This window comes from Lupinus angustifolius, chromosome LG11, assembly GCF_001865875.1.
Source record: "Lupinus angustifolius cultivar Tanjil chromosome LG11, LupAngTanjil_v1.0, whole genome shotgun sequence".
NCBI classification, from domain to species: Eukaryota; Viridiplantae; Streptophyta; class Magnoliopsida; order Fabales; family Fabaceae; genus Lupinus; species Lupinus angustifolius.
This window is the reverse complement of record NC_032019.1, coordinates 5,022,093-5,035,690: the sequence shown is the minus strand read 5'-3', so window position 1 is coordinate 5,035,690 and position 13,598 is coordinate 5,022,093. Positions and strand designations below refer to the sequence as shown.

Sequence of the window (13,598 nt, the reverse complement as noted above, 5' to 3'; positions counted from 1 at the left end):
ATTTTATTTTAACAATTGAATTTTCATTAGTACTTTGCATATTGGAAAAAGTTGTTGAATTTGAATTATTGACTTTGAATGTGAAGAAAAAATATATAATTTATCTTATAGCACTGTAACACATCTATATATCAATGAGTTATTTTTAATATAGTAGTACAACACCATTGTATATGCAAAAACTGTCACATGCAAAGAAAATCTACATAATATAAGTAGGAAATTATAAATATAATGATAACATAAGAAACCTACGGGTACCCACTGTACTTGCGGGTACCCAGAAATGCCCGCAAAAAATCTGAGTGTGGATACCCGCGCGGGTATGGTCGGGTATGGGTACCATTTTCATAATTCAAAACGGGTAGTGGGTAGTTATTACCCGTGCCTGTTGCCATCCCTATATATTACACAAAATCACGGAATCAATTCCCCACAACTTTTTACACTGTTGTATAGTGCCAAATTAACCTAACAGCTTTAACTATTAATTCCCTAATTTATTATTATAAGATATCATTTTAAAAGTTCTGTTGTTTTATTGCAATATATCCAAACAAAATTATTACATATTCCCCCTAGCCCAATAGTTTCACGTGCTTGTAGTGCCCCATAGTAGAATTAGACACCTCTATGTTATTGGGAGATGATAATTTTATAATTTTCTAAATTAAAATCTGAATCCTTAAACACTAGCATTTCTATACTATACTGAAATCTTGTAGCTTTGAAATGCGAATAGCGTGTCAATTTTTTGTAGACAAAATTGTACCACGCAGCCGATAGGATGTTCGTACAACTTTCTATTAATGCCCAAGTATTCTTAACCTTTTTTTTTATTTAGTTTTTTCTAACTTTAGTCATCACCACCACTATCAAATCTTCTTCTTTTCCCTCTTACCATATCCACTCCTCTTCTAGTTTCCTTAAACTATGGAAGATTTGATCATATCTCCTTCTTCTTCCTCCACCCTTGTCTCATTCCCCAAAGAAACCCCACCAGCCCTTCAACAAAAGCTTCAATCTCTAGTAGAGACTCAACCTGATTGGTGGGTCTATTCCATTTTTTGGCAGACCAAAAAAGATGACAATGGCAACCTTTACTTATCTTGGGGTGAAGGCCATTTTCAAGGCACAAAAGAAACTTCCCCAACACTACTACTACAAGAAGAAGATGAAGAGCTTTCCAACAAGGACCAAAACGATGCTGAATGGTTCTATATCATGTCCTTGGCTCGTACCTTTTCCATCACCAATGCTTCTTCACCTTCATCTTCATTGTCCTCACTACCTGGTAAGTCGTTTGCTTTAGGCTCAGTGCTTTGGCTGAACAATAAGCACGAGCTTCAATACTACAATTGTGAGAGAACCAAAGAGGCTCATATGCATGGAATCGAAACCTTAACTTGCATCCCAACAACTAATGGGGTAATCGAATTAGGTTCCTACGACACCATCAAACAAAATTGGGGTGTTGTTCAACATGCTAAATCCCTCTTTGAATCTTCATCATATTTTATGGACAAAGACAAAAATCACTTTAGCCCGACACAAACACAATTCTTCGACGACCAAAACTTCTCCTTTGCCGACATAGTGGGACGCATGGGTGTTCAAGAAAATGAAGACAGTATAAAGAGAAATGCAAATGTACAAGAACATTCCAACAAGATGGACGTTCAATCATCTTATGTTGATTCTGAGAATTCAGATTACGACAATTATCCAATATTGGCAGTGGAAAACACATCAGAGAAGAAGAAAGGTTTGTCACTGCCTAATAAAAGAGGGAGAAAATCACTGCATGTGAGCGAAACAGCGGTGAATAATCATGTCCATGCAGAGAGGCAAAGAAGGAAGAAATTAAACCATCGATTCTACGCGTTGAGAGCGGTGGTGCCAAATGTTTCAAGAATGGATAAGGCTTCTCTTTTATCAGATGCTGTTGCTTACATCAATGAGCTCAAAACAATGATTGAAGATTTAAAGAAGGATCATTGTAGCAATAAGAAGTCGAAGGCGGAAAAAATGGAGAATAATATTGCCACAACAACTAATTCAACTGTGGTGGACCAAACGGGGCCTAATAATAATAATTTTGGGCTTGAGGTTGATGTGAAGATGGTAGGGAATGACGCCATTGTGAGGGTTCAATCGGAGAATGTAAACCACCCTGGAGCAAGGATAATGGGTTTGTTTAGGGACTTGAATTTTCAGGTACATCATGCTAGCATGTCTTGTGTTAATGATCTTATGCTTCAATATTTTGTTACTAAGGCTCCTAATTGGATGAGAAGTGAAGAGGTTCTTAAGTCTACAATTCTCATGAGTTTGAATCTCTAGCTGCTACAGTGATTACTCACCCAAGTCAGAATCTTGTACGGAAGAGGGAAGTGCTAAAAAAATCAAAGAAAATACAAAATACAATAATACTTGTATCAATTTTATTTATATTAAGATGTTATTTTTATCTTAAAACTAGAAACAAAAATATAACTTTCCTCTAAGAGAGGATCATGGTTCTTCATTCAAGAGTTAACCATGCTCTACTTTAATTTTTCTTTCTTCTTTTCTCTATGTTGTGGTGGTTGCTAGTGGCAATTATGTAATTATTACATTATTTGACATAATAAGGACCTGTTTGGTGCATATCCTTTTGGATTTTGGAGTTGGAAACATAATAAGAAAAAAGGGTTTGGTATATAGTTTAGGATTTCTCTTTTGACTAATCACCCTTGTTCCCCTTTATGTGTTACTCCTGAACGTTTATTTTAAGTTTACTGCTCCATTCACACGCAAACATCAAAATGTATAACGTTGACATAATAAGGATGCCTTTGTTATTTTGCAAACAAGGGAGGACCTACATGTAATTTTATTTAACTTAAACAGAATTTATCAGATTGTTTAATTATGTCATTTATCTCTAGTGCATCTTCACCATCAATTAAAAATGAGTGAGCTTAAAAATATATATAAAATGAAATAAATTTCTATAAGTAAAATAAATCAAATGGGTGCACTTTAATTTTTTTTTTGTATTACCAAGGGTATTCCATCATTTTGGGTAATGAACTAATCTCTTTCGGGGTTTGTGAATGTCCCTCCCAACATGTATCACTCCCAGAAATGGAACCATCAATCTTGGAGATTTAGTAAGACCTTACACCACTAAGGCACTAAATCAACACCATGTTAGTAGGTGTAATTGAATTAGATACGGAGGAAGTACACAAATTTATTGTTATTGAAATTTTTTGATATACATATTGTATGAGATTAATTTGTCTTAGTAGTATGATAACACGACACAAACTATATTCTTATAACAGTTGGTCAATTACACACATGTGATCATAAATCTAAATGTATATTTTTATCTATTTAGTCCAGTGTTTTTATATCTCGCTCCTTTTTTAAGTGTATGTTTTTTAAGGAAAAAATATTTTATTTCAAAATTAAAGACAACATTTATTCTTATTTTGTCAAATATATACTATATAATACTTGTTTATTTTATTATGGAGAGAGAGAAAATAACTATTATGATCAAATGAGTAGAGAAAATGACAGCGGTACAGCATAAAATAATTGTTTTGTTTTTTGAAAAAGAAAAAACAATGCTATCCTTGATTAATATAGTCTAATACAAAACTACACATTATATCGAAAAATGATATATTCAAATACATAAACATTAAAAAGTTGTAATTTTTAATGTATTTTTCTATATTTTATTCTTTGGATTTTGTTATCCATGAAACTGAGTTAAAGAAGTCATAAAAGATGTATTAGATGAAAAACTAAGTCATATTTTACTTATTTAAATATACAATTTCTCAGTGTCATATTTCCAATTCTATGTTCTTTAAGTTCAAAGAAATCTCTTATTCGTTTACCTATCCATTTAGGCATTCGTTAGTTGAACCCTCACTGTAATATGTAGCCAAATGTGAGCAAAATAAAATAAAATAGAGATCAACTTACTTTGGGCTATTTCTAGTGCAATTGTTTTTAATTATTTATTATTGTGGATGCAAACTGGAACCAATAGCGTGATAGTGTATATATCTGTCTCTTTCGAATTATGACGACTACCACTAGGCTAAAAGACACAAGAGAAACATGTGCGGATTACACATTATCCAATAACTATTCACCAGCAGCGGATTCGGTTGTGGCTCTCCAGGGCAATAAAAATCTACCCATTATTTAACATGTATGTTATTTTTTCATTTTATAATATATTTTAAAATAAAAACATTTAAAATGAAAGGAAATAACACATATGTTAAATAATTAATAAAGTTAAGAAAGTAAATAATCTTATATAAATACTTTATTTTATTATGAAAATTTGTGAATTGGAAGAAGCTTATGTGGGTGTTAAGAAAAATGATATATTTTCTTTAGGGATCACCTTACAAATCCATACACATACATATGGAGATAATAATCATAAGATGATAATTATAAGTGACATATATTACTTTATTATTTATAAAAGTTATAAAGTAATTTCATAAGAAGGTATATTCTTATTCATGTTGAAAGGTTCTCAAAATTCTCGATCTGTTCTGTTTTTAATGTTGATTTTGTATTATACATGTATGTTGTATCAGCTTCAGAAGTCAGAACCCACGTGAAGGCAGCATTGCAATGAAGGTGAGGCAAATCCCTGGCCCACAGCATTGATAATTGGCTAACTGACAACTATTTTGAAATATAAGTTTTGTACTGGTTGAAATTCAATTCTCGTCTTATTCTGGTTGAAATAAGTTTTCATATCTCCTTTATTTAATGAATGAATTCCCTATATCCAATAATAAGAAGAATGCGTATTAACAAACATGGGATATTCATTATAAAGAACTAGTTGAGACATGCATTCATGTTGTTATGTCCTAGGAAAGTGATGTGTTTATTATTTTTCATAACAATTTCGTCGTAGTTTCCATATAATAATGAAATCCCAAAAAATAAAATAATATGCTAACATATATTTTCAGCTAAATACAGCAGCAATGTGCTCAAAAAGTTTTTCTAAAATGTGTTATAGATATATTAAGAATAGTTATGAAAATAAATTTCCACAAGATATTAAATTGTTTGTTTAATGTGTTGGAATGAAATATTTTTAGTTTTCTTATAAGTAGGAATGATAACGAGACGAGTAAGGTTCGGCCTTTCCCTTCTCAAACCAAAAATCTTCGAGGCTGAAAAAAAGAATTTCATTCTAAAAGTATAAATTTTTTTCTCCAATCCAAACAAATATATTAGGATCCATAGTGTCATAAAACCATTATATATAAGTATGCCGGACAAGTTCGGGAAGATACCACCAATATTAAACTGGAACGTGAACACGATTGAAAAATAAAATAATTATTAAAAACTAAAAAGCACTTATGATGCTCTTATTTTTAGTTTCTGTCTTATAAAATCTTAGAAAGAGAAATACATCCCCATATAAGTACAAAATTTAAGAGAAAAATATACATACGAACATTGTATATTATTATTAAATTATCTAGTATTTATATTTTAACATTATTGATTATTCAAAAAATAATATAAATAAATAATAAATAATTTATTAATTATATATAAATCTTTATACTAAGAATATAATATATATTACACTCAAAATTTAATATGTATGTGTTCTTCCATACGTGAGAAGTTAAACTAGAAAGTTGATCTCACTATATAATATGGAACTGATATGAAATCACGTGAATGTTTTATATTATCAGGAAATTATTCACTTTTTAGTTTATATTATTTTTATTTAAGAATATTATAAATGTAACATTATTGATAGATGCTGGTTAAGCTCATGAGTGTAGACTATAAATCGTACAAAAACAAGAAATGACCAGGGTTCAAATTAGTTGAACAAAACTACAAGTAGTAAAACAATACTAGACCCACATGTTATCATGGGCGCACATAGGGATTATAAAAATACTCATCTCACGTGTTATAAAAATAAATTATAAGTGAGAATAAGTATTATGATACCCGTCTAATAGGTATTCGCATATTTATAATTTTATTTTTCAATTAAATAATTTATATATAATATATTAATATTATTATTTTATAATTATATATGATCTATTTTTGTGTTATTTTATAATAAATTTTAGTGATTGAAATACATGATAAATTTAATATCTCTATAAATTTTATTATTCATTTAATAATTATTAATATGTATTAATTATTGTAATATATATATACATATATTGAACTTTAAAAACTCATAGGTAACTCACAAGTACTCGCTATCCGTACGATACCTGTAAGTAGTGCGGGTATGAGTATGGGACCGGTTGCCATCCCTAGGCACATCTATCTATCTATAAAGACTCAATATTTATATATATATATTAATAGTATAAATATCTTAGATTTTTGTCTCTGGTTACGTGAATAAACTAAGATTATCTATATAACTTTTAAACTATGTATTAAAACAATTATTTCTACCCAATTTATAATTTGAAAACAATATATTATTACAAGATTTTTAATATAATAAACTTTCATAAAGATCATCCTACATTAGTATTTAATATATTAACTTATTATATTATAAATTTATGTATATATTGTTTACATGTCATAACATTTATGATTTTTTTGGTGAATAAAACACTTTAATATTACAAACTGATTGACCTTTTTTGGAGAAGTTATCATACGAAAATCTTCTCCATTATTTGAATAGTCTAATTAAATAAATTAAAAGATCATCTCAGATACTGAAAAGTTTAGTTAAATAAATTAAAAATATATAAAAATATTTACCCCTTGTTTATTTCAATATATAAAACATTGAATATTTCTTTAGAATATTAAGAAGTGCTTTAAGATGGTAGGGTAAAATCAATAAATAATGTAAAAAATGAATATAATTTAATCGTTGTCTGTGCTTAATACTGATTGAAATGACTTTGAATTCTAGAAACTTGATTTGATGTTTTAGTAGATCAGTTTGGATTTATTCTTGATGCCCAAAAAAACAATAGAACCAGAGTAATCTATTTTATATTTCTATATACGTAAAGGGAAAGCAATGTCTCAAAATTGTTGTAAAAATGTTGATCTCAACTCAGATCATGTTTTTTTTTTTTGTACTATCAAGGGTATCTCCTTACACAACTAGGAGAGCATTACACAACTAGACCAATTCCTTGTTTGGGGTGATATGGACACAACAAAAAACAAAGCAAAATTGTGAAAAGCCAAGCATGTAATTTAGGTAAAAATCACAAATTTGAGGGACACAGGTAGCATAGGCCACATGATTTTAATTGTTCCTCTTACCAGTACACATAATTATGTGGCACCAGCGGTTTCAGTTTGATGCCAACTCGCCCCATGCCAAAACCATAACAGCACAACATCTACCCTAATAATAAGCAAGGGAAGCTCTTTTATCCTTTGGTTGAGACCTATCAAAGGTCATCAGATCACACTAGTCCTACCTTTAAGAGAAACTACTACTATAAACAGTCACATTTAAATAATGAAACATGTCACTTTGCCTCTTCTGATCCTTTCAAATAAGACGATTCACCATCTCCACTGTTATGCGCGCCAGCTGAGATGCCTTGTCCATTTCCACCAGCTGCCCCAGACTCAGAAGCATCTTGTTTGCTTCTGCCACGTGTATTGTTTGGACCAGGGGCTGAAGGTGGACCACCACCGCTGCCACCTCCAAGAGTAGCCTCGCTATGCATGGGATGCATGCCATTGTTCGGGCCTCCAGGTCTGAGTCCCATTTGTCCTTGGATGGCCTGCTGCTGTTGGTGGTGTAGCTGCTGCTGTTGCTGCTCCTGCATTTGATGTGGACTACCGAATTGCAATGGCATCTTTTGGGGGAAAAGTCCTGGCTGCTGAGTCATTGCTGCGGCCTGAGGATGTTGCATATAGAAACCTTGTTGCATCGCGGGGTGTGGCGCCATCTGCAAGTGTTCAATACAACGCAACAAAACCAAGGTTATGGGCAACTGAATTTTTTTACAAGGGACCACCTATCCTATAATTTTACCTGTGGAGGCATTGTTGGTGTTTGTGGCTGGGCATCAGCAATTGCTGCTAAATACATCAAGTTTTTTTGAAGCTGAGCTTGATACCTAAGATAAAGAGCCAATCTACTAATAATTGAAGTCATAAAAATTAAAACACAGACACAATGGACAGCACACTTACTGGGCACATTCAGCAAGCTTTCCAAGATTTTGATTGTCCAATATTGCCAAAATCAGCTTCTTGTTCTCATCAAGATACTGCATCAGGTTTCAAGACAGGGCACTCAAATTAATTAATGAATATTTAAGTTGACAATATAGGTTTAACTGATCATATCATTTCAAATGTGAGGAGATACGTATCATGATAAGTAGATATATAGATAATGAAAAGGAAACTTTGGAAGACTAAAAGTTCTATTTTGAAATTTTTCCTAGTGCATAAAGGATATACAAACAATTTCAGGACAATAAATCTATTAGTGGATCAATCACACTATACAAGTTCCATAGACATCAATACCATTATAGTTTATGTTCTTGTTCTCAAACTTCTCAGTTTCCCAAGATTTCAGCATTAGAGAGGATTCCAGTGATGCCAGATTCTATGTTGCTCAGGCATGTGAAGATAGCTTGTTTAACTATGTGCATGAATGTTATAGCACAACCAATGGCCTTCTCATTTTCCAGAGGTTAAGACCCAAATCCTACTGCTACGATAAATCAACTAGTATGGTGAAACTCAATTATTTGCAGCCATCAAATTATATGTTACAAAATCTATGGATGATGGATCATAATCCATCTCACAAACGCATGAGAATGATGAGATGCTCAACTTATTTTTTTATGCAAAAGCTGTTTTTATTGATCATAAGCAACTCTAACAGGCAGGTCTTCTACATGAAAAGGCTTCCAAAAACACTTTCAAGTATCCAAAAAGTTTAAAGATGAAAAAGGGAGTGGAGAAAGACTGAAAAACTTAAGAGAAGACATAAAAAACCATCACGGCATTGATCTACTTAGCCAATTGCACCTAGTGGGATAAGGCTTTCAATTTATGAACTTCAATTACCTAATAATTATTTGAAGCCATAAAATGGATCATAACTCTTCACAAATGCTGTCACTCACTTCTATCTCAGAAATCACTCAATTGCATGAGAATGATGAGATGCCTAACTGATTTTTTCATGCTAAGTTTGTCTTAATTGATTGTATGCAACCCCAGCTTACAAGGCCTCCTACATAAAATGACTAAAAAACAGAAGATATCCAAAAAGTTGCAAGAAAAAGGACGGAGGAAAACTTAATGAAAAACTGTTAGAATAACATTGAGGCATGGATCTATTTAGCCAATTCAACCGTGCGAGATAAGGATTTCAACTATGAACTTCAATTACCTTTTAAGTAATTAACCTTCCCAAGGAAAGAGAGCAAAATTAATAACCCTATGCCGCAAATTAAAGAGGCAAAATAGACCTACCACTTTATGATCTTCAATCTCCTAATAAGTAAGGCCCATGCTATAGAGGCAAAATGAGTATACTATAGAGGCAAAATAAAGTGTGCCACTAACTCTTCATGTGTTAGTGTGGAGACAAAGCAATGGGTCTCAAAGTTCATAACTTCAAAACCTTCATTTTAATTTCTAAAGGCTAAATACATGACACTGGATCCAAGTATCCCTAGTAAGATACAATTTCTACCTTCATCTCCTTTGCTCACTGGAAACTAAGTTAAAATGAGTGCAGATGCTACACATGGTTTGAGATTAGACCAGTTTTCAAGGGTATGTCTCTATATACATTACTCACAGTAATTAGAAAAGTTGCATATTTCCATTCTCCAACAATTAAGTTCTCACGATATCAGACCACCATGCAATCAGCTCATCCAAATATTTATCTAAGTTCGCTATTTTTTAACACATTACATACACACTAATACAGAGTCCGCTCGAGATGTATAAGAGGGGGTCATCAATCAGTAAAACAAATTAACTCACACGCCCCTTTAGGCCAGTAAAAAAAATAATTATAGACTTCAAATACACTAATTAGGTTCTCATTGATAACAAAGACTATATGCTTTTACAATATTCCAACATTGAATAAATCACCAGCTCAAAGAAGAAATGGATTAAAATTGCAATGTCAGTTAGATGCATGCATCTCTTGTGCCTTCTGCCCTTCTCTTTCATATTTTAGTGTGCAAGGAATAAATTGAGATAGATCAATAATCAAAGACTCATTCATTCACCAACATAGTCACTATTTTTAGGTTTGTAGCTGAAATGATCTATTACAATCATCCATTCACTCACACTATTAGAAAGAATCTTCTCTCCTAACAGACACATGTGCTAACACTTGGATAGTAAAAGCAAGAAATAGTGATTAGATAAAATTCTGGAAAAAAGTAAAGCCATTTTCCAAACTACATGGCAAAGTTTATCACAGATGATCACACATCCAATTCATTTGAAGAACGTTAACCCCTCCATGACCACCCAAAAAAAGTAAACTTTTTTTTTTGTTGAAAAAACCACGGAGAACCTGTAACTTGTGAAAGGAACAGTGGGATTAAAAGAGTATAACCCATACCTTTTGAATCTGTTCGGTGGTTATGTTTGTAGGTGGAAATGAAGGCATAACGGGAACCATTTGCGGTGTCTGCTGCATCTTTTCTGCCTTGTTATTAGTAGAAAAGTCAAAACCCTAATTTCCACAATCAACGGTTGGTTAATAAACCTCAAACCCAAATGGAAACATATATTAGTATTACTATAACACAATCCTTACAAAAATAAACAACAAAAAAAGACAATAACTTTAAGAGAAAGAGAGAGAAATGGGACCTGGGTATGTTGAGTTAGGTGAAAGGTGAGTGATGTAAACACTTGCGAACCCGATTGTGTTTTGATTCTGAGGATCTTTGATGCCTATGTATGTAGAGACGAGGTTTCTAGAATTGAAGACAAGGGAACAACAACATAAAAAACAATAATAAATTATGGTACTTTTGCAGTGTTGAATAAAAAACTTTACCAAACTAAACAAAAATTGTTACTAGTACTACTTTGCTAGCTTTGCATTTGAGGTGGTTGGGCTTCAGAATTTCAAATCGACAAGGCTCAAGTGTTCACTATTTATGTGTCCTTGATTTCTTCTTGTCTGGGTTTGACTTTTGCTTCAGTTTGAGCCCGGTTCGGATATTTGTAAAATGTAGCAAGCATGAATGTAATTTGTAATCATTATTAAATTTTATGCTAGTAAAAAAATAATATACCATTTTTAAAACAATTTTGAGACTTATTAAAATGACCATTTATTTCCACCTTAAAAAAACGTGAAGTGGTAATTTGGTACAGTAGTGTACTGTTCTAGTGAAGGATAATGGAATAAACAATAGTTACCTATATTTAATGTTGAGGATCTTTGATGCCATGTCATAAATACATAGAACTTTTTCACTCTCTACCGCCAAAAGGAATCTGACTTTATCAGTCAAGAACCTCTTTCTATTATTTAATGCTTAACTTTGGTTAAGATCTTATGACTCGGGCCACTTCTCCTCCAGCAACAAGATCCAGTGATCCAGAAAATGTAGAGGAGGATGAATTCATTGATTCCATGAATTTAAGTCTTGCCTTTCGCTCATATAGCTCCTCCAAAGGGTAAGGCAGAAGCTTTTTGTTTTGTACCAATGTCAATTATTTCTTTCAATTTTTTGGCTTTTTTTACTACCTCTATTCCACAGCTAAGTTTAATGTATACACATTAATTAATTGTCAAGAAATATAGTATTTTGAGGAAAACATTTCTATTTATCTTAAAAAATACAGTAAATAAATAAAACTAGTTAATAACAAAAGATTATAGCTATAATCAGTGATAATATTAAAGACATATCATAGATTATTTTGGAAGATGATAGTTGGTTAGAAATATATGAATTAGCAAGTCAGGTTTATGTTAGTTATTTGCTTTACAAACTTTCTTTTCTTCTTTTCTCTTGTATAAATAAGTCATATTGGCTCACTTCTTATTCAATCAATTCAATTCATTCAATTATGTAATGAGAATTCAATATTCAATGAATAATATTATCTTCTCTCATCTTTCTTGATTCATCAAGAAATCTTTTTCATACCTCGTACCATTTTAACATGGTATCAAAGCGTAATTATTCGATCGCTTCCACTTATGCTTTTATCGTTCCAAAATTCAAGAAAGAATCATCATCATGCATCAATCATCAAAGTGGTGAATCTTGCACTATGGCTAAGGATGGTGATGATCATAGTGTAAATCAAGGAGGTGTAGGTGGACTACCTTGTTGAAGTGGTGCAACTTCTTTTTCATCATCTTTAATCACCGTTGTTGACTCTTCAAAACCATCACGAAGACCATCAAGAATACTCAATATTCTCTCAAACTGCACCACTAGTGCTCCGTTCTTCTTCTTTCAAATGCACAGATCCATCACTAATCTTCATCACATACCTGGTTGCTTATGTTCAAGAAGGTCTTTTACAAGGAAATGCTTCAAATTATGGCTCCACCATTCCAAGATTCAACATTTGTCATCATTCATCATCAATTTATCATATACAAGATTATTTATTTTTCTTATTCTTCATCATCTACCCATCTTTCTTATTAATCATTGAAGCATCTCATTAGGATCAAGATTCTGATCTGTTCTCTCTTTCATTATCAAGGGTTGGTTCTATTGATTTTTGTATTAAAAAGTGTAATTCATTGCTTTGTGTAATAGTTAGTTTAGTTAGTTGGTAACTTACTATAAATAGAAAGTCATAACAAACTGAGTTGTTATGAACTACTATAAATAGAAGGATGTAAATTTGATGATTGTTGTTAATGGAAAACACTCTTCCTTCAATACTTTTCTTCTTCACTTACTAAGAACACATTTTCCATCTTCAATTAACTTCTTCTTCATTTCTGATTCACGCTTGGCAAGAAGCAGTATAGAAACCAAGTTGAATTGGTTTCTAAAACTCTAACAGTGGTATCAGAGCTTTAGGATCGGGATCTGTGGTAGTGCCAAGATTGGGTGCAAGAGGCTTCAAGAAGTGAAGCTCACGGATTGAGAATCAAGGCTGCAAAACAGAAGGGAAATCAGAGGTGTAGAAGCATGGCAAATTCGAATGGCTTTGCAATGAATCTTCCAATTCTAGATGGGAAGAATTATGAACATTGGAGCATTCAAATGAAGGCAATCTTTGGGTTTCAAGAATGTCTTGATATAGTGAAAGGTGGAATGTCAACTGTAGATGAAAATTCAGTGGAGTATAAGGAAGCAAACAAGAGAGATTGCAAGGCAATCTTCTTGATCCACCAATGTGTGGACAGAGCCAACTTTGAAAAGATCTCTGCAACATCTAGTTCAAAGGAAGCTTGGGAGATATTGGAGAAGAATTATTCTGGTGGAAAGAAGATCAAGAAGGTGAGACTGCTGACACTCAAAAGACAATATGAGTTGATGCAGATGGATGAGCAAGAATCCATAGCTGAGTACCTCAACAGA

General features: G+C 32.3%; 2 protein-coding genes across 5 annotated transcripts; one reads left to right on the top strand and one right to left on the bottom strand.

Annotated features, from left to right (window-relative positions):
• Positions 869–2,385, top strand: LOC109359482 (transcription factor bHLH14-like). Its single transcript, XM_019604164.1, has one exon. It carries the CDS (start codon positions 934–936, stop codon positions 2,341–2,343), a length of 1,410 nt encoding a protein of 469 aa, XP_019459709.1. The 5' UTR covers positions 869–933; the 3' UTR covers positions 2,344–2,385.
• Positions 7,250–11,111, bottom strand: LOC109361193 (GRF1-interacting factor 3-like). Of its 4 annotated transcripts, none has more exons than XR_002109274.1 (6): positions 10,903–11,067; positions 10,649–10,762; positions 8,224–8,300; positions 8,063–8,147; positions 7,414–7,976; positions 7,250–7,381 (listed from the first exon to the last, which is right to left on the bottom strand). XR_002109274.1 is itself a non-coding variant. In XM_019606562.1 (6 exons), the coding sequence occupies exons 3-6, from the start codon at positions 10,724–10,726 to the stop codon at positions 7,548–7,550; spliced, it is 669 nt and encodes a 222-aa protein (XP_019462107.1). In that variant the 5' UTR covers positions 10,727–10,762; positions 10,903–11,009; positions 11,093–11,111; the 3' UTR covers positions 7,250–7,547. The 4 variants fall into 4 exon arrangements, 3 of the variants coding, with proteins under 3 accessions (XP_019462107.1, XP_019462108.1, XP_019462105.1); XM_019606562.1 differs by adding an exon at positions 11,093–11,111 and having other exon boundaries at positions 7,250–7,976; positions 10,903–11,009; XM_019606563.1 differs by having other exon boundaries at positions 7,250–7,976; positions 10,649–10,796; positions 10,903–11,068.

Coding starts and splice junctions, on each gene's coding strand:
- LOC109359482 (XM_019604164.1), top strand. CDS start 934: ATGGAAGATTTGATCATATCTCCTTCTTCTTCCTCCACCCTTGTCTCA.
- LOC109361193 (XM_019606562.1), bottom strand. CDS start 10,726: ATGCAGCAGACACCGCAAATGGTTCCCGTTATGCCTTCATTTCCACCT. Junction 8,301..10,648: donor CCACCGAACAGATTCAAAAG/GTATGGGTTATA, acceptor AACCTGATGCAG/TATCTTGATGAGAACAAGAA. Junction 7,977..8,062: donor CACCAACAATGCCTCCACAG/GTAAAATTATAG, acceptor GAACACTTGCAG/ATGGCGCCACACCCCGCGAT.